General features: G+C 42.4%; 1 protein-coding gene across 4 annotated transcripts in view; it reads right to left on the bottom strand.

Moving 5' to 3' along the window:
• The window catches only part of TPM4 (tropomyosin 4), a 38,349-nt gene extending 11,403 nt beyond the window's left edge, over positions 1-26,946 (bottom strand). Inside the window, exons 1-6 of one of the 4 annotated variants that reach the window (XM_031947949.1) lie at positions 26,740-26,946; positions 16,103-16,228; positions 6,645-6,778; positions 2,661-2,778; positions 1,942-2,012; positions 652-727 (exon numbers count right to left, since the gene is read on the bottom strand). In XM_031947949.1, coding sequence (XP_031803809.1) covers positions 652-727; positions 1,942-2,012; positions 2,661-2,778; positions 6,645-6,778; positions 16,103-16,228; positions 26,740-26,853 — 639 coding nt within the window. In that variant the 5' untranslated portion in view covers positions 26,854-26,946. Of the gene's footprint in view, positions 1-651; positions 728-1,941; positions 2,013-2,660; positions 2,779-6,644; positions 6,779-15,368; positions 16,054-16,102; positions 16,229-26,739 lie in introns of those variants that run through there. The other 3 variants (XM_003760993.4, XM_031947951.1, XM_031947950.1) reach the window with 3 other exon arrangements.
• Between the last annotated feature and the right edge of the window lie 404 nt (positions 26,947-27,350).

The raw sequence follows: 27,350 nt of genomic DNA, 5'->3' as shown, positions 1-27,350 counted from the left end.
ACTATCTAGCTTAATACCCTTGAGAAGAATCTTTAGATAATTTTTGAGGAGCAAATGCTCACAATAAAAATTTAATAACTGGATTCTGAGAATGAGGTTACTTTAGTGGACCATGTATGTACATATGTCTATATCCAGTTATTAAATTTCTTCCTTCCAAAAATATTTTTTGTCAGGTTTAATGGCAATAGAAGACGGCATTATAAATCCAGACCATGGAAGTTCCAGATTACCCTCCTTTACAAGGGATAGAATAGAGAAGAAAATGAAAATCCCATTAGAACGGGAACCAGAAGCATGCTCAGGGTAAGGTGCACTTTCTCCTTCTTTGCTTCCTTTCTCTCTGTCTGTCTGTCTGTCTCTTTGTGTGTTTCTTTTTCTTTCTCTCTTTTTCTATTTCTCTCTCTTCTTTTTCTTTGTAGCCAGGTTTAAGTGACTGGCCCAGGGTCCCACAGCTACTAAGTGTTAAGTGTCCAGGCTGGATTTGATCGCAGCTCCGAGGGCCATTGTTCTACCTACTGCCCCACCTAAGCTGATCTGGCAAGATAGTTTCTAAGACTTTGTCCTATTCTTTGATCCTAAATGTTTCTCTAACCACAGAGTAAACAAGGTTCAGCTAATCCCCCACTGGAAACTAGTGGACCCCCTGACCTTCTCAGATGCAGCCTCCAAGGATTTCAGGTTGTTGGTGACATTTTTCAGCTCCTCTTCCAGATCGCCACACTTACTGCACAAAGAGAGAAGCAGAAACTGATGAGACTGGCTCCAGAGAAAGAACACAAGCTCTTTTAGGGCAGGAACTTGCTTCTTTTTGTCTTTGTATTCCAGTGCCTAGCTCAATGCCCAGCCTGTAGTAGGTACTTTATAAAAACTTATTTATATCTATTCAAGGGTCTTCCTCATCCAGGGGAACACTCTTGTGGTCAAGGCCCTGACAGACCAGCCACCAGCCACAAACTCAGCTACTAGCTGGAGGATTTTCTTTCTTTCCTTTTTTAAAAAATGGGTTTCCTGAGACATATTTGCTACACACTTATCAAAACTGTGCCATACCATGCAAAGGCGTGGCAGACCCAGGAGTATTTGCAGGGCTTCCTCCTCCCCCTTTTAAGAATTTCTGGGCTCTTGCCAAGGGTGGGGCTGAGAGGCTGCCCAGGCATTGTGAAATCAGGACTGATGAATCCCATCCACTAACTGGGACTCAAGCGAGATGCAAGAACGTAAAAAGTCCATTGAAAGACAATGATCAGAAATATGGATCAGGTAGTTTGGAGAAGGCAGAGAAAATTGGGATAAATTAATGAAAACCGATTTCCATTTATTTAAGATCCTGTACTTGGCTCACATTCTTATCTGAGGTAGGGAGTTTTTTTTTTTTTTTTTTTTTTGAGCTGGCTAGATCTGGATCTAGTTTCCTGCTTCCCTTAAAGACACCAAGAATAACAGAGAAGCTGCCTCTCATAAGCTGGACCTGGATCAGCAGCTCTCCATAGATAGTGTCTTAGGGGAAAGGTAGAGCTGCCTGGCTCTTCATTAAAGAAACTAGGCTCTCTTGGGGGCTAGTCTATATTCTTTATCCCTTATTTCTCAATCTTTTTCAGTAGAATCAACATGTGGGCTGGTCCTGTCAGGTTAATAAGCACAGCCAGCCACGTAGACTACAATTAACAACATGCCTCCTGGATCCCAATCTTGATATTGCGTCATTTCCTAGTAGCAGTATAGGGTTCTGTAAAGGGGTAGGGTGGGGTGAGGGAATTGCCTATGGGGTAGGTGACCTCGGCTTAGAAGTGGATAAACATCGGGACTGCGGGCCCCTCAAGGCCCTGTTCTAGAACATATCTGTTCACTGTGGACAAAGAGCTCACTTAGAAGCACCCAGACCTCAGCCATGGCCTGTGTCTGCCCACATTCCGGGACTCCCAAGGCTCTGGTACTTACAGCTCTGACACCTCAGCACGCTCTTCTGCTCGTTCCAGCTCACCCTCAAGGATGACCAACTTACGGGCTACCTGCAAAGACAGAACCAAGGTTTGGGCTTCTCCTCCCCTATGCCGGCACCTGCCTATTTTCCTAGATACATTTTCACAATTTCCTTAAGTGGCTAAGAAGACAATAGAGTTTTGTTGTAGTTATCACTAAAATATAGTTTAAAAAATCATGGCCCTGTTTATAACTTAGTCTTAGAGAATTTCCTGGGGGATACAGAGAGTTAAGTGACCTGCAGAGGGCTAAAAAGCTAGTATGTGTCAGAGGCAAGATTTGAATCCAGATCCTCTGAGTTCAGAACTAGCACTTTCCACTGAATCACGCATGGGAAACTCAACAAAAGCCCTTCAGATCCTTCATAATAGGTTTTATTTAGAAGATGCTATAATCACTAGCTATAAACTAGAAAATGGAATCACCCAGTTCTCTAAACACCAGAACCAAATGGCCACTTTGGTGGCTTTACTCCAGCACTCCCCTAATTGCCAGCTGTTGGAAGCCTCTTGTGGAAATGGCTTGTATCCAAATAACTATCTTTGGACAAACAAACATGAAAACATAAGGGGCTGATTCAGCTCACCAAGAGCTTCCTTTTAGGAAGGACCCTTCAGGTTCTTTCTATCAACAGTTTCATTTCCTCCATTTCCTGTGACACTGTCCCCAAGCCTTACCTCCTCATATTTACGATCAGCTTCCTCTGCGATATGCTTGGCTTCCTTCAATTGCATCTCCTGAATTTCCATTTTCTCTTCATCCTTCATTGCCCGGTTCTCAATCACCTTCATTCCTCTGCAGAGAGCCAACAGAGACTCCTCTTTGTCCAGGCCTTTTCATTACATGATCATTTCAAATAATAGCCCAGGCCCAGAAATGCACTAACTCAATTTTAATATGGTAGAGCACAAATAGCAGGGCCTTTAAAATTCAAGTATCCGAGGTGGGAGAACTCTTAGAACACAGGACGTCAGGGCTGGGAAGGCCCTTAGAACCAGGAGGTCAGAGCTGGGAGGACCCTTAGAACCCAGGAGGTTAGAGCTGGGAAGGAAGGCCCTTAGAACCAGGAGGTCAGAGCTGGGAGGTCCCTTAGAACCCAGGAGGTTAGAGCTGGGAAGGCCCTTAGAATCCAGGAGGTCAGAGCTGGGAAGGCCCTTAGAACCCAGGGTGTCAGATGTCAGAGCTAGGGGTGCATCCTTAAATCAGAAAGTTTGAGTTGGAAGGAACCTTGGAATGTAAAACCTAAAATGTTATAGCCACAAAGGACTTTAGAATGTAGAGTTGGAAGAGCAGAACATAAGGGCTGGAAGTGACCTCATGACTCTATGTTTGAGCAGAAGGGATCTGACAACACCGGATCATACTTCCAGTTGAGGGCGAGATGAAATAAGTGACTGCCCATGGACATATGGCCAGTTAAGTATCAGAAGCAGAGTCTGAAGGCAAGCTTTCCTTATTCCCAGCTCACCACTTTAGACATGGAAGCCAGAAGGAAACCTGTGACCATAGAATGTTAGAGTCAGGAGTGGCCTTAGAAATCATCAGTTCCAGCATTTATGATTTAATAACAGGAGGAGACCAAGTAATGGAATCCACCTCGTTCTTCATATTGCAAAAGAGAAAAACTGAGCCTAAGAGAGATTAACTGACTTACCCCAAATCATGGAGGTAATGTCAGTCAGAGACAAGATTTGAACCCAGGTCCACTGATTTCAAAATTAGTGTCCTTTCAACTGGCCCATGTAGGGAACCCAGCAAAAGCTCTATGATCCCTCACTGCTAATACTATTCCAGCTGTATGTACTTTTCCAGCTTTGGAAAATGAGGAAACGGAGGGCAGAATAGGAAGTGGCCAATTTATTATCACACAGGAAATCAGCAGTAGCATTGGGATTACAAGTCTACTCTCTTCTATCAATTGAAGGGCCCTTTCTCTTCTCCTATATTGATTTAGGGCCATATGCAAAATTACCTTTCAGCCATGAGCCCACAGCTTTGAAAAAAAAAAAATCAGGCTATATGCTGGGCTAATAAAAATCAAATAAAAAAAATAAAACAACATGCTTGTGTGGCATTATACTTAAAAAAAATTATTGTCCACTGCCATTAGCCATATTATTACTATAAATTTAATAGCTGACACATAGCTCTTTTAAAATTTTCAAATTGCTTCACATACATTTCATCATATAAACTTTATAGTAAACCTATAAGGGATGTCCTAAAAGTATTAATGTCTCCATTTTACTGATGTGGAGACTAAGGATTAGTGGTGTTAATATGCCATATTATTTCTCTAATATCAAAGTATCAAGAAGTTGATTTCCTGGTTAAGGTTTTTGGTAGATTGATATGTTCAAAATTTTCTAGAAGATGGGCTTTAGAGCAATAGAAAAACTTCAGTCTCTTTTATGACACAAATTAAGCAGGATACCCATTTATGGGAAGGAAGGAGATAGCATTTATTAAGCATCTACTACATGCCAGGTCCTGTGCTGTGTTTTATAAATGTCTCATTTTTTCCCCTCATAACAATCTATTGCTATTCTTATCATCCCCCTTTCACAGTTGAGGAAACTGAGGCAAATGGGTTAAATGAGTTGCCTAGGATCACACAGCTAATATTAGAGGCTTCTGATATTTGAATTCTGGTCTTCTAGTCTCCAGCTCTGGCATTCTACCATGCCATCTAGCTACTTACTATCTGCTGGAAAAATCATTCCTGGGACAAGTTATCCAAATATTATTCTGATATTACAGATGAGGAAACTGACAATTGTAGAAGCACAACCACAGGGACCCAGGTCTTCTAGATCCAAGATCCAAGTCTACCTCACCTACCTTTTGAGAATATTTCTTATTAGACTAAATATACTGGGTACCTAAGTGTGAGAGACATTTTCCCTATATCCTTCAACTGGGAGGAGCTAGCTGTATTGTTGTAGAAAGAGCTTTGGATTAGGAATCAGAACCCTTGGGATGAACTCCCATCTGATGCCTCTCTCTCAGTTCCCTCGTCATAAAATAGGAATTTTTAAGAATTCTCTTAAGAATTCAGTCTTTGAAGAACAATGACATGGATGTCCATTCCTGGCATGGGTCCTTAGTTTCTCTGGGATCCCACCCAGGGAGAGATCCAATTTGTAATGTCAGATTGGGATTCTTTTTGTCACAGCAGAGAAATCAGATGTGAAAGCTTTCCAGTTTATCAGGCAGACCAGAGTCCTAGTGATGAACATTTTTGTTTCTGGATTTCAGACTTGAGCCATCCTCTCTCTACAAGGCTGAGGTAGCAAGGCTGACATTGTCATTATATAAGGAACCCGTTTAACATGACAAAGGTTTTTCCTTAAGTGAGTCACACAACATAATTCAGGCTCAGCCCCTCGACTCCCTGCCAACTACACAGGGTGCTGCTGAATGGCGATGGCTGCCCACATTGGAAGGAAACAGGAGCTACTTAGACTTTATCAAATGAGAAATTATTAATGGGAATTAGCATATGTCTTCTCCAATTGGCTGTCACAAATTGCCAAAGGGCTATTCATAATCATTTGTATATGGCTTTTTTCCTCCAATTAAAGGAAGAATTAGGCTCATTTTGCTTGGCTTTGGTGGGCAGAAATAAGACCAAAAGCATGGAATGATTGAAATAATACTGGACTTGGAATCATCAGACCCAGGTTCGAGTCTGCCATTTTCTAGGTATGGGAACATAGTAGAGATACTAATTTCTGGACCTCAATTTTCTCACGTGTAAAATGAGAAGGGAGAATGATGGAATAGATGCCTGACAGAGTAGGCAGAGATTATAACCCTGAATTTGGAGTTATTTGGGAACGGATTCAAATCCTGCTATTGGCACTTACTAACTGTGTGGCCTTAGGCAAGTCATTTAACTCTGTAAAATGAGAGGACTCATCTGAGGGACCTTTAAAGTTCCTTCCAGATTTTGTAATGACATCTATTTGCTGGGAACTTTTTGGCCAAATAAAAAGAAAAACTTCCATCAATGAGATCTATCCAACAATAGAGGGTTGCCTCAGGATCATAGATCTAAAGTTAATGCGGACCCCGGATGCCACAGTAAAGAAGAATCAATTCCCTACCACTCGAGGTTTTGCCAGGGGGTTGTGCTGTTATGATTCATAGGTCAGAAAAGGGATAAGGTCAGATGGCCTTAGAGATTCAATAATTTTAAGGAAGAACTTCCAAACAATCAGACCTGCTTTAAAATGGAATAAGTTGCCTTGGGAAGTAGTAAGATCCTCCCAAAAGTTCCTCTTTGTGGGGGAATATGGTAGGGACAATTTGTGATTTGTGGCAGGAAGTGGCCAAGATGACCTGTGAAATCCCTTTCATTTCATTTCTATGACTCTGATTTCATATATTCTAAAACTGCACCTTCTCTCCTTCTGCAATTACATTACATATAAGATTACAAACTATAAGAATTCCAGGAAGAAAAGTGGATGTTGCAGAACAGTAGAAATTTTTTTTATACTGAAGTTTTTCCAGTGAACATTGGCAACAGTTTACAACTATGGAGCCAACTCAATAGCAGCATGCCTTTCATTCACTTTCTTCTCCTCTTTCCCTTTGTGGGGAGCCCCACCCCGACCCTGGACTTTCTTTCTTGTCACAGGCTGGGAGAGTCCTACCTTTCACTCTCATCAGCTGCCTTTTCTGCCTCCTCCAGTTTCTGCAGGGCTGTAGCCAGACGTTCTTGGGCCCGGTCCAGCTCTTCCTCAACTAGCTGGATCCGTCGATTCAGGGCTGCCACATCTCCTTCAGCCTATACAGTGGACATTAAACACTTGGGTTAAGAAAAAAAATCAAAACAAAAACACCATCCACAGACTGGGATTCAATTTCAGCAACCACTTTTGAGATAACTCAGTAAGTCTATTTCTGTTTCTGCTGACCAGACTCCTAGAGAGAGGGGGTTGCCTACTGGGAGATCCAGAAGTGCTCAAGAGTGGGGCATGGGGGAAATAGTAGGATCAACTCTTGCTCTTCCTGTCTATAATGATAATAGCGTATGGTGATGCTGCATTTTAAGGCTTGCAAAGTACTTTATATATATTATGATCCTAGAACAAATAAATATTCCCCTCCTATGATGTTACAGAAGGGAGTCGCCAGGTGTTAGGGAATGGACAAGAAAGCTTTGTGCTCTTTTAAAGACCAGCTGTTATCTCTGGGAATCCACAAGGGAATTACACAGTGTGAACTTAAGATCTTCCAGAGACTTCCCTGAAAATCAAAAGTCAGCAACTGTCTCAGGGCTGGCTGTAAGGTTCCTCGAGAGCACAGGCATTCTAGGACCAGGCCCCCTAGCCCAGACCAGATGCATCTGTGCAGAGTCTTGGATGAGGGTGCCTACTTTGCTTTTGTCTACTTAGAAGATCAGAGATTCCTTATGCTTATGTATAAAGGAAACAAAACTTTTTTTTATCCCTTTCCTTCTTTATTTCAATTTGTCTTCAATTCAATCATAATTACTAAGTATTTATTAAGCACCCATGCAGCCAAACACTATGTTAGGGACTCATATAAAAACCAGAACAAAACAGGTCTTGCCTTCATTACTCAGAGTAATTCTGGTAGGGAAGGGGAGAGAAGAACATTAATTAATATCCTAGGGGTAGGAGTTAAGAAAGGCCACAATGTGACCAGAAATGATAAAATATAAGCACCCTTTACTTTTCCCTTCCCCTTGGATTAGGAGCAGCAAAGGTATAAGAGCAGAATAGTACAAGGGAAAAGAAGATGGTTTGGGGGTCAGAAAACCTTCGGGTTCAATTCTCACCTCTGAGGTTTTCCACCTATGTGATGATGGACAAATAAATCCCTTTCTCTTCCTGGGCTTGTTTTTCCATTAGTAAAATGAGGGAGTTGGCCCAAATGGCCTTTCCTTTCCAACTTTAAGTCTGTGTTAGAATGGTATAGAAGGCAGGAAAGATGATGGGATTGGGAGTCAGATCTAGATTCAAATCCTGGTTATGTCACTATTTCTAGGTCCCCTCCTTATATCTCAGTTTTCTCACTTAAAAAATTCAGGACCTCTGGGTATCTCCTAGCTTTAGATCTATGATCTAGATCTCAATAGGATTGTTCTTCTGTTTATTAGTGTGGATGACGAGGATGAACATTGCTCGGAACTTTAATCTCATTGGATTTAGCTCAAAGAGGGAATATTATACATATTTAGTTTGAAATAGAAACTTTTCCCACCCTATGAGAAGTAGGAGGAGAAAGGGGAAAGGAAAGGAGGAGGCTAATAGAAGCTAATGTGGACACTGGCTCCATGGAAGCCTATTCTAGACTTTTTGGCTTGCTTTGTGGCTAGCCTTCTGGTTATAAGCCAGTGAAGTACAAATTGTTGCTGGGTCTGTTCTTGAAACTTGGCAAGAACCAGCAGAGTTTGTCCTTAACTGGCATTGGCTTGAAGGAGCCAGAGCCACCTCTATGTCAAGATGTTTTAAAATTGTGTAGGCTTTTAAAGAGTGTCTTCTCTCTAGCATCTCATTTAGCCACTAAAACGATGCTGTGATATTGTTCAGTTGTGTCTGACTCTGTGACCCCATTGGGGTTTTCTCGGCAGAGATCCTGGAATGGTTTGCCATTTCCTACTTCAGCTCATTTTACAGATGAGGAAACTGAGTCACACAGCTACCAAAGATGTAAGGAATGTTACAGTGCAAGTATCATGGTCTCTCCCACACTTCCCCCAATTTTATAGAAGAGGAAACTAAGGTTTGAAAAGAGAAAGTGACATTCTCCAAATTACATAGATACTAAGTGGGAGGGCCAGGCCATGAACTCCAGACTGCTGATTCAGGCTAGTGATCTGTCTACTACACACTATTTGCCCAAGATCTTAGCACAGAGGGTGTTTGACCTGAAAAGGATTATGAAATTCTCAGGTATGGAAGATACCTTAGAATAGAGAATATTAGAGATAGAAATCTGAACTTCTGGTCAGTTAGGGCAAGTATTAGCCTCCCTGTTTTAACAACAGAGAAACTGAGGCACAGAATCCAAAAGTAGCTAACTTAGAACCATGTGTCTTGTTAGTATGGACTTTAATTAGTCAACTATATATATTTAGCCTCAGTTCTTTCACAAAAGTCTTCTTTTAAATCTTCCTCATTGCACTAAAATGACTCTGAGCTCCTGAAGACAATGCCATCAGACTTAAACTTCTCTAATTAGGGACTACCAAGGTAATGGGCTTCCAACATAGGTTGCACTGAAAAACTGGACCGACCAAGCTAAATGTGGCAGTGTTCAACAGAAGAAGGTTGGCTCCTGGAAGTTAAAATTTTTTTTTGGTCCCAGCAACTAATGGAGATCATCACTTAGCAACAAAGCCAGTCCTAGAATTCTGGTCCCCCAACTACTGTATTTTCTGGGCCCAGGGTTTTAGGGATGGATTGAGGCCAATGGGGATTACCCTAATTGTCCATTTACTGGTAATGAATTAATGGCCTTATATGCTTTATCTTATTTGATTCTCACAACAACAATAAGTGTTACTGATAATTCTATTTTGCAAATGAGGAAGTTGAGGCTGAGAAAAGTTAAGTGAATTCTCCAGAGACAACCAGGTAATAAATGTCTTAAATGGGGTTTAAATCTAGACTTTCCCAACTTGGAGTCTAGCCCTTTAGCCACTGTAACTGTGCCTTGAATAGAAGAAAAGATAGGTATTACAATGTAGCTCCAAGTTAGGGCGGGGCATGGAAATCCAGGGAAAGAAACTATTTCAAAAAGCAAAATCTGGAAGTATAGGAATAGACTATTGAGGGAAAAGATTGTGTGTGTTTGTGTGTTTGCTGTGGCTATCAAGAAGCATTTTTTAACCATGGGGTTTGGCTGCTCAATAGAGGGAAAACTGAATCCCTGAGAAATAAACAAGGCAGGGGATAACTGTTGCCAGACACAACTCAGAATTAGCAGAGAAAGATGGTATTTTGATAGTTTTTTCTGATTTTCAATTTCTACCAATCACTGATCTGAAGAAAGATTTCACTAAAATGACTAAACATCTGTTTTAAGGAACTGCTTCTGCTCTATTAAATTATGGAGCATCAAATTCTTGTCTTCTTAGGGGGTAGTTGAGGTAGAGCTCTCTCCCTTTCTTTCTTAGAATTAATCAAGACTTAAAAAGCAAATTCTTACTAGTAAAGAAAATTCTTCAATTGAACTCTTTTCAACAAGCCAGCAATGGTCTCTCAGAGATGTAGACTTAAGAAAAATTCCCCCCCAATCACTTTTAGTCACTCACTGCTAGTAATTTCTTGGACTCCACCTCTTCCTGCAATCAAAGCCTTCCACATTCTACAGAGGATTTTCCTTATATGGTAAAAGAGGCTCACTAAATCCAAGTGGTAAAGTAACAGGAAGATGTCGGCTAATCACACAAAAATCTAAATGAAACCAGCTGTCTGGATGCAGTGTCTGCAGAATGTTTGACTCTCCACTTTTCTAGTTGATGCCAGAATGGATTTTTTTCCCCCTGCTTGGGGTTCAGCTATATTTTCCCAGAAACCTCCAAGTTTTATCTCCTCCCCACTGTGGGCTGCTTTTGCATGAAGTTTTCAAAAGTCATCAACTTTCCAAAAATATCCTTCCTTCCATCCCTGTCTCTTGGCTTTTAAGCATAAGGCCATTTTCGGCAAAAGTCATCCTTCTACAGCTGAAGGAATGACTTGCTATGAGATCACAGAGGAAACAGGACTCAGGAGATTTAAGATGGTTGAATGTGGTGGGAAAAGTCCAACTCTGCTACTGTTTTCAGACTGAAAACATGTTTCTAAATGTCCCCAGGGCAGCATAAAGAGGGGTGCCTAATAGTTGATGCTTTAATTAAGACCAAAATAGGAATACTGAGTTGCCTAACAATAATTCTCTCTCTCTTTTTTTAAATTTTGTATTTTTATCTGTTTTACAGCTGAGAGGGCTTAGATTGAAGGATTTAAGAGACAAAGAGTGACATAGGATGAAAAGTCATTGGAGGGAACATAGCTTTAGAGGTAATCTCACCCAACGCCTCTCTCCCATTTTGCACAAAAAGATACTCAGGGCTAGAAAATTTCAACATATTCAGGAGTTTGAACTCAGGTTCTAAAACTCAAAGTTTAGTATTCTTGCTATCACATTTTGCTGCTTCTTCTGGATTTCAGTCTAGTACTTACATCAATGAGATGGCAAAGCCATTGAAGAATTTGTGGAAATGATGAAGCTGAGGTGAAAAAAAAAACTGACCCTGGATCTCAATGCTAAGCTTCCTCCCTCCCAGCCTGGTGTTTCTGCTACCTCACCAATCTAGAAAAGGCACTCAAAAATTCTCTCCTTTTATTTTCTTTGAGCTTGCTAAGAGTTAATAATTCAATTAACACCTTCCCTGGCAGCTAAGCTCCAGTGGCATCTGTATGCTGACTCCCACCTGCCTTTCCAGTCTCAGCTCACATTACTCTTCTCCACTAAGTTCAGTCACACATGTGGTCCCTCCCTCATGTCTGGAATAAATTGTCTGGCTTATTTTATCCTTTCTGAAAATTTTCTGTACCTTCAAGGCCCAGTATACACATTCGCCCTTCATGAAGTCTTCTTTGATTACCTTTGCTAGAAAGGATTCCCTTCCTTCTTGAATCCCCCAGGTTGCATTTTGGATTCTCTCCTATCAATTAATCTACAAGCATTTCTAAAGTGCCTTTTCTGGGCTAGGCACTGCACTAAATTCTTATGGGTTTAGCCATTTTTTAATTCGTATGAAAGTTATTTGTGTCAGTATCAAGTACCTTGTTAGATAATTAGCTCCAGAGAACATAGACAATTCCCTTTTCATCTTTGTAACCCTCTTGTGCTGTCTTGGACACTGTCCTGAATAAATGATAGTTGAATGGAATTCCCCAAATACCATGGTTTTCAAAGACCTAATTTGAAAATAAGGTTAGGAGGACCTCTACTTCCCAGATGGAATTGGGGGAGGGGGGTTTCCCTTGAAAAAGAATCGTGAAGTAAGAATCAGAATATCAAGACTAAAAGAATCCTTATGTATCAAAGAGACATAAAGTCAAAGATAAAAGCATGATTAGAATTCTACAATCACAGATTTAGTGTGGGAAAGGTCCATTTCTACAAATATCTTATTTTGTAAAGGAAGATATTTAGGTCTATGGTGACTAAATTATTTTCCCAAGACCACATGGTTAGAAAAAGAACAGAAATAAATTCAGAGCCTGATAATCAGAATCCAGACCCAGATCCTTGTCCAATTTGTGGAAAGAGCATTGCATATACATTTGGCTGGGAATATTAATATTGGAAAGGACTTCAGAGATCATCTAGTCCAAGATACTCTGTCTGTTTATAGAGAAGGAACTGAAAAAAGGAAAATTGCAACCTTTGCAAGAAGTGACATAGCCTATTCGTGGCACAGCCAGGGATAGAATCCAGGTCTTCACTCCTAACTTAATGTCCTGCCAAAACCTGGGAGGTGTGTGTCAGAAATCTATAGTGATTCTTCCTTGAGAGAGTAGGGAACTTCTGGCAACTGCTCCTACAGGGTGGAATATGGTTGCAGATAGAAGGTAGCAGGGAAGAACAAAAGGGAATGGAGGAAAAAAGACTGGTGGGTCAGGAAAAAAGCCCCCAAGAGAGATCAAGGGGGAAACACTAGAAACAGGGGCTAAGAAGATAAGCATCACCCTTATCCAGGGGACAGCAATAAAGGTAATCTAGGTGAACACAGTGAAAAAAGTCCTGGATGTGGAGTCCAAGGGTCTGAAATGGAGACTTGTTTTAGCCATTTGCTTAGCATGTGAAGCTCTGGACAAGTCACTTAACCTAATCTGTAAAAAGTTCATTTTCCCGATTCATAAAACCAATGGGTTAGATTGGATGGCCTCTGATTTCTGACTACTTTCTGTGTGACATTGGGAAAGTCATTTAATATCCTTAGACCTCAGTGTCCTCATTATCCCAAGACTTTCAGGTGATCTTGCTTGCCTTCCAGCTTGGCTATAGTGCATGTGTGCAAAGCCTTAAGTGTTTACCCCCTGTTCCTAGTCCAGTTATGTCTGAAATGAAAAGATACTTTGGGACTGTTAGGTTTTGCCATATGCATTGGGTGGACTCGTGTCTCCCCTCTACACAATATGAATCTGAAACCAATCAGGTAAAACTAGGCGGGTGTCCCCTCTGTGGGGAGGAGATCAGTGCTTTGGGACACACCCAGGCTAGTTCTGAGTCAGAGGGAAGAATGACAGCCTTTGAGTCAACTGCTCTGCATCCGGTGGTGGCACCTGGATTTTTCCCAGGTGGTGTCTCACCTCCTGTGTGTGTTGGGGGTGGAGTGGTAGTGGGGAGGAAGGAGGGCCCAGAGTTGGATAAGGGTTTTTCCAGGCAGACAGGGAGACAAAGGGAGATAGATCAGAAGGCCCTTAGGTCCCTGTGACTTTCCACCTTAGATTGCTGTATTAATTCATCTCTCTCAAGTTTGCCATAACAACCTTGCATATACATTTACAAAAGAGACAGGTGCAAAAAATTGAAGTGAATTGCCCACAGTCAGATATCAGAAAATGTCAGAGCTGGGACTTCCAACACAAATCTTTTGACTTGCAAATCCGGAATTTTTCCCAGTCCAGTCTGTTGCCCCCCATACCCTACTACCTGGGATCCAGTGGTCCTAGAGAAGATACCCTATTTCTCTTAGTCTATCCCCTCCCTAGGCCCTTTTCCCCCCTCATCTGGTTAAGCCCTACTTCTCCTTGTTCCTCCCCTCCCTCCTTGCCCCTATTCCCCCTCACTTATTTAAGCCTTACTTCTCTTTGTCCCTTTCCTCTCCCCTAGGCCTTTTCCAACCTCACCTGATCAACCTTATCTCTCCCCTCCCCCTTTAGCCCTATTCCACCTCACTTGTTTAATGCCTACTTCTCTTTGTCCCTTTCCTCTCCCCTAGGCCCTCTCCACTCCCCAACCCCCAAGCCCTTCCCCCTCCTCACCTGATCAAATCCTATGTCTCTTTGTCCCTTTCCTCTTCCCTTGGCCCTATTCTCCCTCACTTGGTCAAGCCCTACTTCTCTTTGTCCATCCCCTCCTACCTTGGCCCTTGATTCCCTGTACTCAAGGCAATTAGCTTTTAGATTAATTTCTAGTGAGAGTTCTCCCCTCCTCCCCAAACCTGGGATTATTAGTTCTGCACATTTCCCAGCTCAGGGATGCAGTATATTTAAGTGGAGGGAGGTGAATGGGAGGAATGTGCTCAGGGGGTCACTGGGATGAGTGACCTCACAAATCAGTGGTTAAAACTCCTGTTGGATCTTGAGGTGACCAACTGTGGGTCCTGGACAGAGGCAGAAGGAAGGCCAAAGAGAGGCGGAAACAGAGCTGGAGAAGGAGCCAGGCAGACGGCAGACGGGGCTCCTGAGATACACAGTCCTGGAGGGCAGGCGGGCTACCTCCCGGCAGGAACCACCTCCAGCCTTCAGAGGGAGCGGGAGAGGAGAGAGGGAGAGAGAGAGAGAGACAGAGAGAGACAGAGCGGGAGGAGAGAGCGGGAACGGGAAGGGCGGGGAGAAGTGGGGGGAGGCAATTGGGATAAGGGGAGTGAAAGGAAAGAGAGGGAGACAGGAAGAGGGAGGGAGAGTCAGAGAGGGGAAGAGAGAGGAGGAAGGGGGGGGAGGGAGGACGGGAATAGACTGTACAGGGCAGGAAAATGGGAAGGGGGAGGGAAAAGAGTTAGTGGGAGGAAAGGGGGGGACTGGAGAAAGGCAAAGTCGAGAGAAGAGACATGGAGGGAGAGCAGAAAAGAGATGGAAAGCAAGGAGAGAATGAAGGGGAGGAGAGCAGAGAGATGGAGAGAAAGGGAGATGGAGGAGGTAGAAAGATAAAAGAAGGGGAGAAAAGCAGAGGAATGGAGAGTGCAAAGGAAGTTGGAGAGAGGGCAGAGAGAGAATGAAAGAGAGGAGAGGAGAGAAATGGAGAGAGCGCAAAGGGAGATGGAGGAAAGACAGAGAGAATGAAGGGAAGAAAAGCAGGAGAAATGGAGAGAAAATATAGGGAGATGGAGAGAGAAGAGAGCAGAGAAGGATGGAAGGAGAGGAGAGCTGAGATAGCAGAGATCAGAGATGGAGGGAGAGCGGAATGAGTAGAAAGGCAGTGAGAAAGGAGGGTCTGAAACAGGAAGGGAGGGAGGAGCAGAGAAAGAATGGAGGAGAGAAGGGGAATGAAAGGAGGACGGGCAGAGCGGAGAGGCGAGGCGGAGGGCCTCGGAGAGAGACTTAGGCTGGGGTTGGGGCAAAGACAAGAGCAGAGGGAGAAGGATGGAGGGATGGGGGTAGGAACAGGGGTTGGGGCTGGGGGGGTCTCACTTTCTCCCGCTGCTCTCGCTCGCCGTCCAGCTCCCGCTGCAGGCTCTGGGCTCGGTCCTCCGCCTCATCCGCCTGCTGCTGCAGCGCCTGGATTTTCCTTTTCACCGCCTCCAGAGAGTTGAGGCCGGCCATGGGGACTAGGGGATTCGGGGCACAGGGCAGGGCGGCCTGGGAGCGTTGGGGCTGGCGGGACTGGCGCCGCTGGTCTGCACTAGGGAAAGGAGCCGCCGCCCTGGTCCCGGAGCCCCCGCCTCCTTCCCACCCCTATTGCTGCCGGGCGGCTTTACGGTGGGGGGGATGGATGAGGTCACCGCGGCTGGGGGCGGTGACGTCAGCACAGCTGGGGGAGGGTCAGTGACGTAAGCACCGCTGGCCGCAGCTGCTTGGAAAATGCCCCTTTTCGGGACTTATTAGGAGAAAGATTGCAGCGGGGCTCCTCCCCCGGCCTCGGAGCCCGCCCTTGGGCGGAGGGAAGCGGGGTGGCCGCAGTGAGATGGGGCGGGGCGAGGTGGGCCGAGGCTGGGGGCGCCGAGGTCTCCGGCCTGCTCCAGCCTGGCTGGTCCAGCCCGGCTCCCCCAGGACTGGAGGGATGTGACCACGCCGCCCCTCACCGTGGGGCCGAAAGCTGGCCACAGCGAGGTGGCTTCGGTTCCTCATCCGCCAGGGGGCAACCCTGCGCAGCAAGAGCCTGGGGGAGGGATCGGGGAACGGGGGACGCCTGGTAGCGCACATACATCGGTCGCCTTCTTGTCGGTCAGCTCTAGCTTCTCCTGAGCGTCCTTAAGGTCTTCAGAGTACTTGTCCAGCTCATCCTCTGTTCCCTTTAGCTTCTTCTGCAGGATCACCAGTTCTTCTTCCACCTGTGGTCATGGGCAAAACAAAAATGAGTATACTCACTAGAGCATCTTTCCTTTCTGTCGATCAGCAAATCCGTCCCCCAGTCCTCACCTGCATCCTCTGTCATACCCCTTCCCTAAATTCCACACAGAACTCACCCCCCCAAACCTCCCCTGGTCCCCCCCTCCACCCTACAACACACTCCCATCCCTCATTACCCTTACACCATACGTTCCCCGGCCCTTAACTAATCTCCTCCCAACCCATTACCTTTACCACCCTTCGGACCCCTACAGTCTCTTCTATCTAGACTTCAACATCACCCTTATCTCTCAACCCCTCATGCTTGTTTCACCAACTGTGCCTCTATCCTATAATTACCAACACAGTCTAAAGCTAAGGTCAGATTAGGGAGAACAGAAGGCCTTTACAGAAATGTGGGAAGGGTCCTTCCTACTGTCTCTTTCCTCCTCCCATCCCATTATACCCAATGCCCTTAATCATTAAGAGCCAGGGATAGGTTTATTCCACATATGTCTCCCTGATTTGTTCTCATATACCTCTGGAATACACTTAAAAGAAATTACACTAAAGAGGAGGAGCCCAGGCAAAGAGAAAAGAGCATATCATCAGGGAATGCAATTTGTGCATCTTTGGTGTCCAGGCATGCATTTATCCCCATTGGGGAGATGTGAGGAGGAGATACAATTGTTGCCCAAAGAAGCTCAGAGTCTCATGGAAGAGTTAAGGCATGCAGAAAAGATGAAGAAAACAATGCAAATGCCATTTAAATTAGGAACCAGACTGATGGAGACTGTTAGCATTATAGAAAGCCCGAGGAGAGGGTTATTGGAATGGGTTGGCCAGGGAAAGCTTCCTGGAAGAAGTGGCCTTTTAAGGATGAAGGAGCTGCATAGTCTGCTGATGAAGACACATAGGAGAGTAACCAATTTGTGGTATTTATTCAACCACAAAACAGTGAGTTCCTTCCCCTTTAAGAGGGGGCTTTATCCCTAGAAGATGTATAGTCTGAGCCAGCCTGAGCTTTTCAGGACACAGTGTCTTATGTCAAATCCACATACATATCCTTATCGAGACCCTCCCTTTCTCTTACTCCCCCACAGCCCAGTGTCTCTCCAACTAACTTCCCATAATGCCCTATATCCTGCTCTTCTGTATCCTCCATACTGTCTTCCTTAATAATGACAATTCAGACCCTTTCTTTTCTAATCTCTTATGTTTTCCCACAAACATGTATAATGTCATCTTTTTCCTCTCTCTTAGAAATACAAATAACCAAATCTAGTACAAGCTGGACAGTGTCTCCCCAAATGTACATAGTAGAAACTCATTCCTTCCTAGTCATTATACTGCCCTTACTCTCCCCTCTCCCCATTTGCGACCACTCTGTCCACATCAGCCTTCTTTCTTCCCCCTTGAAAACATGAAGAAGATGGGCCTTTTCTTTCTTTAGGGGGAAAAAAAAGAAACAACAGCACAGCATAGATGTCTCTTCCCACCCACTCTCATATTCTTCCCCAGATAAAACTCTCCTTTTTTGCTAGCAAAAGGCCTTTCCCTTGCAGAAAACACCCCAGAGCACCTAGGAGAAGGCCTTTCTGCTTTCCATGCTATTCCTCCCAAAGACCTAGAGTTCAAGTCCCCTCTTCTTTCTCCCTCACTCATATTGTCAGACCTGGGAGAACTCTTGAAAAAAAATTCTAGAACTGAAATGTGCCTTAGAATATAGAATGTTAGAATTGGCTTAGAAAGTTAGACCTTTCGAGATCAACTTCTGAGGTCTGAAAGGAGAATGGACTTGCTTGATCCAGTCAGTAGGGGGAGAGTTAGCATTCAAACTAAAGTCCTAGTGTTCTTTCCCCGAGCTCTGGGATGCCCCTGCCTCTACCTTCATTCAATGTTTGTCGAGTGAATGAATGAATCAATGAATGGAAACATGCGGGTTTCTGTATGGCTGTCAGCCAGGTTAATTCTCTCCTCCTGGAGCCAGCTCGACTGGCACTAATGGAATCTAAGGTTCTGCGTCTGTGGGGTCTGTCTGGTTGTGTTCTGCCTCAAGTCTGTTTATGTTGCCTTTGTGAGAGGTCTTTGCTCTGAGGAATTTCCAGGATCACGTTTGTGTTTGGCTGATAAAGTGGCCTGGCCTTGGTCCCGGCTTTGGACCAGCAGTTTCAGCTGAATGCCTTGGTCTTATTCCTACATTCAGCACTTTGGGCAGGGAGTGATTTAACCCATCCCTAGTTAGGCAGAGCATCTGGCCAAATAACCGTCCTAGTGCAGAATTTGATTTTAGGCAGCTCACTTTAACTTTCCTGGTCCTCAGTTTCTGTATTTGTCAAATGAGAAAGTTGGATGAGGATGATCTCAAAAATTCCTTGCACATATTGGATTGCTTGCTGACTAAGGGAGAGGATGGGGGGAGGGGGAGGAGAAAAATTTGGAACATAACATTTTGCCAGGATGAATGTTGAAAACTATCTTTGCATATATTTTGAAAATAAAAAGCTGTTACTTAAAAAAATTCCTTCCAGTTCTAAATCTTGTAGTGTATTGGGAAGTACAATGGATGGGAAGTCATTGGACTGGAAGTCAGAGGGCCTACATTTAGATCCCAGTAATGTCCAGTGATGTCCAGTAAATCTTAGCATCAGAATTTGAACTCAGACCTTCTGATTTCAAGTGCATTTGAATCTAAGGTAAAAATGAGCACACTAATCGTGTTGTGTGTACTCAAGATCTAGAATTGGTAGTTCTATCTCTAAGGGTAATTTGGAGTGACTTTTTTTTTTGGAGGGAAGGAGGAGTTAGGGGTAATAGTAGAAGACTCCATAGAGGTAGTGATACTTAAGTTAGAGTTTGAAAGAGGGACATGATTAAAAGAAAAAAAAAAGAAAGAGGGACACGAATAGACATGAAGACAGAAAGGAAAGGGATGAATGTATCATGTCATAAAATGAAAGATCTGGAACTAGATAGAACTGGAATGGACCTAAGTCATCTAGTCTGACTCTCTTTTCAGATGAAGAAACTGAGGCTCAGATAAATTAAGCACTTGTCTCATGTGTAAACTGTTATCATTATTATTATCTCCATGATCATCATTATTAATAAATGTAAGCTCTCTGAAGACAGAAATAATATTTTTTCTTTTCTTATCTCTTTCATTTTAGTTGAGCCTAAAGCTACAAATATGAGTCCTTAAAGAAACTGACTTGATTATAACTCAAAAAATATTACTCTGGGGGCAGCTTAGGTGGTGCAGTGGATAGAGCACCAGCCCTGAAGTCAGGAGGACCTGAGTTCAAATTTGACCTCAGACATTTAACACTTACTAGCTGTGTGACCCTGGGCAAGTCACTTAACCAAAATTGCCTCAGGAAAAAAAAAAAAAAAAAAAAAGCTTCAAAAAATATTATTCTGATTCTCCCAGGTTGGCATGAGAGTCAAGACAATTATCTGTGAGAAATGAGGCATATTTAAAGATAAACTGAAACTTGACATTCAATTGATAATATCTTCACAACATCAGATTGGATTTACTTGATCAACCAACAAAGGAAGAATCTGGAACATTAATAATGACATATTGAAATCAGCATGACCCAATGGAAAGAGTCCTGCATTTGGAATCAAAGGGTTCAGATTGTAATCCTCAATCTATCGCTTGTCATATGTGCTAATGTTTATTATTATTATTCTTTCTTGTTGATATTATATCCCTTTCACAGAGAAGAAAAGTAGGTGCCCTAGAGAAAAACTGGTATTCATTCATTCAATGTGTATTAAGTATCTACCATTTTAACAGTGTGAGCTTAAAAAAAATCATTTCTCTTCATGCCTCAGTTTTCTTATCTATAAAATAATTAAAAAAAAATAAACTAAATGGCCTCTGAAGTCTTTTCCAAATCTAAGGCTACAATTCTAGAATCTACTTTTATCCTGTAGTGATTCAGTAGGAAGTGAGGTGTCTTTGAGCTCTTAACAGTGAATCTATCTGAGAAGAAGTCCCACCAAGATGGAAAGGCTTTGTAGGATCAGAGATTTAGAGGCTTGGAAGGGATGTTAGCTCATTTTAAAGATGAGAAAACTGAGGCTCATAGAGATTAAGTGATTTGCCTAAAATCACAGAAGTAAGTGAAAGAGCTTTAAGTATGAGCCCATTTTAAGTATGAGAAAGTATGAGAAATTGTGTACTTGTTGTCCAGTGGTCAACATGGCTCAGTTCTAAGAGCCTCATCACCAGATGGCAGCAAGAGAATGAATTCTGAGGGCAGAGCAACTTGAGAAATTTTCATCTAAATGCATTGTATGTGGGCAGAGTTTGTGTAGCTGTGTTTGTCCTAGATGGTACTTTGGGAGTTTCTTTGTTGGGAAGTAGTAAATACATCAAAAAAAAAAAATCTTTTGATTAACAAGTTATGTATAAAAGCTAAATGAATGGGTTTCAGTTTTTTTCATGTAAAATGAGGATATTGATGATGATGATGATAGTTGATGTGCATATAATGCCCTATTTGGAAAATATTTTATATGTTTTATCTCACTGGATTTCTCACCTATCAGCTTCAAAGGTTTATTATATGGGTCAGATGAGATAGTGGATTGTAAAGTGATCTGGAGCTGCCTGTAAGATTTGGACTAGTTGGCTTCTTAGCTGCTTCAAATCTTTCTTTCTCTCGTCTTCTCTGTGTCTCTGTTTCTGTCTCCATTTCTTCTTCTCTTCTCTTCTGCCTGTTTGTCTCTCTCCATCTCTTGTCTCCTCTCCTCTCTTTCTCTGTCTCTCTTTGTGTATCTCTATCTCTCTTTGTCTCCTCTCTCTCTCTCTCTCTCTCTCTCTCTCTCTCTCTCTCTCTCTCTCTTCCTCCTTCTCTCTCTCTCTTTCTCTCTCTGTCTGTCTTTGTCTCTGTCTCTCTTTCTCTTTTTGTCTTTTTCTGTCACTCCTTTTCTCTATCTCTTGTCTCTCTTCTTTCCAGTCCTATTTTTTCACAGCTGCCAAAATCAGATAATTAAGACATAGATTTGAGCAAACTGTGCAACACTGTCTTCCCCCTTCACTCCCTTAACCCTCTCCAAACAACAAAACCAAACCAAAAAATCTTCAGTGGCTTCTCATTAACCAGAAGATAACACATGGATTCCTCTGCATTGAGGGCCCCTCTCCATCTGGCCCCCACCTACCTTTCTAGGCTTATCTTTCACTTTTCTCTTTCCCGAACTCTATGTTCCCAACACAAACTGGACAGCGAGCTGTTGGCCTGATCTCATGTTGCTTCCTCACACCTCAGTGCATTCCCTTGGCCTGTCACCCTGGGCTAGAATGCCAGAGACTAAACCCTTCTCTTCAAGGCTCAGCTCAGATGCCACTGATCAAAGTCTGCCTTCACTGTCTCCTCCAAGTCCTCAGCCAAAAGGGCTCTCTTCCTTCTCTTAAAGCACTTCTTCTGCTCCTCTCCCCGGCTCTTGTTCCTCCCTACTTTGTGGTACTTATTTTGGGTAATTAGTATCCTTCCTATTAGGCCTCTGAGTGGCAGAGTGGTGGAGCGAGAGCTGGACCTGGCTATCAGGAGGATTTACATCTTACTTCAGACACTCCCTGGCCAAGTCACTTTACTCATTTCAGGCTTGTTACCTCATCTGGAAAATGGGGAAATAAATAGTATCTACCTCTGAATTGTTGTGGGAATCAGAGATAGTTTAGTAACAATATTGTTGCTGTTGTTTGTCCTTCGTTCTGGAAGAGGACCATGATATCAGGGAGGTGGAGTGGAGTGATTTGGCAAATAATAACAATACATTGTTATATAGTATCATTATGTCATATAGCATGAGATCATATCATATCATGTCATGTCATAGCGCATTACATCACACCACAATATCATACAAGTTAATATGATATAATTTGATATAAAATGACATTATATGATGTTATGTGACATGACATAGCACAGCATAGTATAACATAACACACATAATCGCTTGTAGTATGATATAACATATAACATACTCTGATATGATATATAATATAATTACTATCATCTCGATTTTATAGATAAGGAAACTGAGACAGTGTTAAGTGACTTGTCCAGGATCACATAGTTAGTTCCTCAGTGTCAGAAGCAGAATTCAAATTTAGGTGGTTCAGATTCCATGTCTAATTTTCTATCAATTGTGCCACCTAGAGGCCTCGCCGTGATATAGGCAAAATGCTATTCTTTATACATTGCGCCATCTAGAGAGCTTTAAGTAATCCAGGTGTTTATTTTGTGAACGTTCAAAGGTGAGGGGCTGAGCCTGTGATTTCATCGGTATTAGGAAACTCGTGGGTGAGGAAATCTTCCCTGCTAACACATGTTGACATTTTCTCTGCAGCTTAGGAGACTGAGGGGGCAAGTGACCCCAAGTCCTGTAGCCAGAATGCATCAGAGGTAGAATTTGAAGCCAGGTGGTCCTGCTCTAGCCACTGTCCCACATTGCCTCACTTAAGCCTTAGAAGCTCTAAAAAAAAAAAAAAAAAAAAAAAAAAAAATTTACTTTTTATTATTACTGTCAATTACTTGAAGCCAAGGAGCTTCCTGCTGAGAGTATACGGATCTCGATGACTCTTCATTTCCCTCCCCCTGTCCCCTCCCCCCCTCCCCACTTTGGTCAGGAATATTCCTTCCACCAATGAAGACTGTAGCCTCTCTCTGACTTAGAGACTGATGTTGGGGAGTTGCTACAGCTGAAACACTTGTCACTTTGCAGTCAATACAGGGCTGCTCAGTCCCACTCATTTTAACTAAATTTAATTAGACTAGTAGCATGATAGAACCTGCTAGCATTTGTGTTTTGTTGCAAAAGAGTCTTGGTGAACCTCAAGTGACTTCCAGATCATTATGAGGACCTTCATGGAAGCCCTTTCACACAGTAGGTGCTTAATGGGTAACTTGTTGATTGAATTGTATTGAAAGCCCTTTCAAATTCTGACATCCTGAGTTCTAAAGACCCTCCAAGTTCTGACATTCTGAGTTTTTTAAGTGTCTTCTCAGTTCTGATATTCTAGATTCTAAGGGCCCTCCCAGCTCTGACATCCTGGGTTCTAAGGTTCCTCTTAGCTCTGACATTCTGTGTTTTAAGGGCCTTCCTATCTCTAATATTCTGGGTTCTCAGGGTCCTCCCAGCTCTGACATTCTCAGTTTTAAGGATCCTCCTAACTCTGGCATTTTGGTTTGAAGGGCCCTCTCATCTCTGACATTCTGGGTTCTAAGGGCCCTCTTAGGTCTGACATTGACTTCTAAGGGCTCTCCCAGATCTGACTTTCTGAGTTGTAAGGGTCCTCCCAGCTTCAACATCCTGTGCCATCTTTGTTGGTGCTAATATTCTCCACACTTCTCTATACAAGGTCACAAGTATATATGTACATGCATGAGTGTGTGTACATATACATACACACACACACACATATATATGTATATATTTGCACACACATAAATACATTCATGTACTCCAAATATCCAGTCACAGACAAGTGACTCTATTGCTCACATAATCGGAAAAAATTTATTAAGTGCTTACCATGTATCAGAACCTGCGTTAAGCCCTGAAGATACAAAGAAAGGGGAAAAATTTTTTGTTTCAAGCTTACATTCTAATGAGGGAGATAACATATATCTATATCTGACTAGGTATGTACAAGATTTATTACTCTTTTGAGAAAGTAGATGGAAGGTAATCTCTGAGGGAAAATACCAGTTGTGTGTGTGTGTGTGTGTGTGTGTGTGTGTGTGTGTATGTGTGTGTGTGTGTAGAGGGTGGGAGTTGAACTGACTCTTGCCAGAGTCAAGAGAAGCTAAAATACAGAAGTGAACCAGAAAGGCATATTAGGCATGGGGACACCAAGACACCAAGGCAGGGGATGGAATATTGTGTACGAGGAACAGAAAGCAGGTCACTATGGTTGGACTATAGAATATAGGAGTAGAATATAAGAATGAGAATAATATAAAAAAGTTGGGTTGTGAAGAACGTTAAATGTCAGACTGAAGATTTTATATTTGATCCTGGAGGTTATAGGGAACCGGTGAATATGACATGGTCAGACTTTCACTCTGGGAAAATCATTCTGGATGCTGAATGGAGAATGGATTAGAATGCAGAAGAAATTGAGATAGGGAGACCAATCAGAAGGCTATTGAATGAGAGGTGATTAGGGTACACACACACATATACAACTTAACACAAAGTCACAGGTATACAATCTAATTTCTTTCTTTCTCTTTCTTTCTTTCTTTCTTTCTTTCTTTCTTTCTTTCTTTCTTTCTTTCTTTCTTTCTTTCTTTCTTTCTTTTTCTTTCTTTCTTTTCTTTTCTTTTCTTTGATAATTGGGATTAAGTGACTTGCCGAGGGTCACACAGCTAGGCAGCGTTAAGTATCTGAGAACTCAAGTCATCCTGACGTCAGGTCCGGTGCTCTATCTAAGCCACTTAGCTGCCCATACAAAATCTAATTTCCAACATATATTCATACACATTTCTGGATATATACTTATGTACAACTTTCTTACAAAAAGTTTAGAGTATGAATGTGCACACACACATACACATACATATACACACACTTCCAGTGTACAAGGTCACAGGCACACACACAGCTCACTTACACTAATTCCATATACAATATAAACATATACAGAGCTATATATATAGCACTATACCCAAATTTACAGTATATATAAAATCATAGCCTTATAAACACTCACACATAGAGATATGTATCCACATACACTCCCATAGAGTTATAAGTATGGTCAATCCCTCTTTCCTATGTAGTTGCATATATATATATATATATATATATACACACACACACATACATCCAAGGCACATTTTCAGTATACAAGATTACAGATATACACATATTAATCATACACATGTACATCCTTACACACAAAACTCATATATATATATATACATATATATATACACACATATATATGTATATATGGCAGTTTTGTGTGACTATGTGACACATAGTCACACAAAACTGCCATATATAGTAACAAGTATACATTCAATCTCACTCTCACCACATAGATAAAATCACAAGGACATACACATACTCACAGTTATGTCCACACAGTTTATTCTAAAAGTCATTGTTTTATTGCATAGAAATATGACGAGGTAGGTTGAAATCATACATACATACATACAATCTTATACACAAAATCACAACTATCAACAGTCTCATATATATCCATATGTATACTCCTAGATCAGCCTCATATATATATTCAATCAATTCCCACTCTCTGTCCCGCACAAACACAAATGCTGAACACATTCCTAATATTTAAGGTTATGGGTATACATATATATACCGTCACAGGGATGTATACCTTTATATACAAAGCCACAAGTATACAGTCTCACACACGGACACATATATACCATCGGAAATTTATACTCTTATATATACTCCTGTATACCCAATCATATTTTCACACTCAGGTGGGAACACATCCCCTCCCCACACAAACCTGGCTACACATATTCCCGCATTTACATAGAGCACTCAATTTCCCCACCATATGTCATCTTATGAAAATTATAGGTATATAACCACATACTCACACACATACATCCTATATACAAAGTCACAATATTGTTGTATAGGAGGTGAGAGAACAAGATGAAATGATTATGTTACACATATACTCCTTTAATTTACTTCCTCCCCAAATTTCCATCCACAGAGCCATAGGTATATACAAGAAAATATATACTCTGTACACAAAACCACAGCTATGCTTGCATTCTGATGAAAAAATTAAGAGATTAACATACACACATATACCTCCATATAAAAATTAATAGGAAGTTATGAATGCACCTCTAGCTTCCAGACATAAAGCCATTGTATTTCACTACAAAGTTACAGTTTGTAACATTCATACTTGGACCTGATTCTGCAAATACACATACATGCCATCTACCAGACACATTGTAACAAGAATATGAGCCTTCCCTTGCTACAGCAGACAGCTTAACTTGAGCTAATTCTCCTTGACAACAGCAGAAAGGCACAAGGAATCTTTATCTTGGGGAGTGGAAGAAGGGAAGAGGGATGGATCTGGGTAATGTTAACTGGATTCCTCATCAAGAGAAGAGAATAGATGAAAACAATAGAATAGAATATTAGGTATTTAGGGACTCCCCAGTGGTTTTTAACCCCATGGCCCACGATCTTATTTTTTATTTTTAATTTTGATAAGTTTGGATTTCTTTATAATCCTTTGTATTTGATTTTATGTATTTGCAAATATGATTCTGGGGAGGCTTTGCCAGACCAGCTGCCCAAGGGATCTAGGACAGAGACAAGAAGTCCCAGAACCCTTTGCCTTACTGGGGACAAAAGCTGGCAAGTGTTTTTGCCCAAATCATATAGCAAGTCAACAGTAGGGACAGGTTATAGCTCTGTTCTCCTGGGCCTGCATATTGTGCTCTCTGGGCTACCCAGCCCCAAGGCTCACCTGCTTACACTTGTCCTCTGCTGCCTTCTTGTCTGCTTCTGCTTGCTCAGCTCGGTCAATGGCATTCTCCTTGTCCAGCTTCAGCATCTGCATCTTTTTCTTAATGGCTTCCATGGTGGTAGGATGGACTGGTTGCCTCTGAGTGCAAAATAGCAAAGGAGAGAAGTCCGACTGACTAGCTTCTGGAGACCAGGAGACCAAGTGCAAGCTGGCAGCAGCAGGAGGGGGTTTTTAACCTCCCAGGCCCCTTCCTGGGAAGCCTGGAGGCTGCCCAAGTCCCCAGGGCCGAGTAACTACTTTCCTCCTAGCCTTTCTAAGGAACAAATTGGCTCCAGTTCCCAGACTGAAGCTTCAGCCGGCTACCCTCTCCTTATTTGGATAGTTAGGTTTTCTTAAAGGAAAAAAAAAGGCAAACAACTTGTTTCCATTTTTAACCATCTGACAGACTCAGGAGTGTTGACACATGAATACAGAGATGGGAACAAAGCTCATTAGTTACCCATCTATCCCAAGGAACTGGAGAAGTGAGTCTGGCATGATCCCAGGCAGGAGACAGGCCTAAGACTCTCCTACTGGCTGGATGGTAAAAGGGAGAATCTCTTTCCAAACTA

This window comes from Sarcophilus harrisii, chromosome 1 (assembly GCF_902635505.1).
Source record: "Sarcophilus harrisii chromosome 1, mSarHar1.11, whole genome shotgun sequence".
Lineage (NCBI taxonomy): Eukaryota > Metazoa > Chordata > Mammalia > Dasyuromorphia > Dasyuridae > Sarcophilus > Sarcophilus harrisii.
This window is presented reverse-complemented; position numbering and strand designations above follow the sequence as displayed.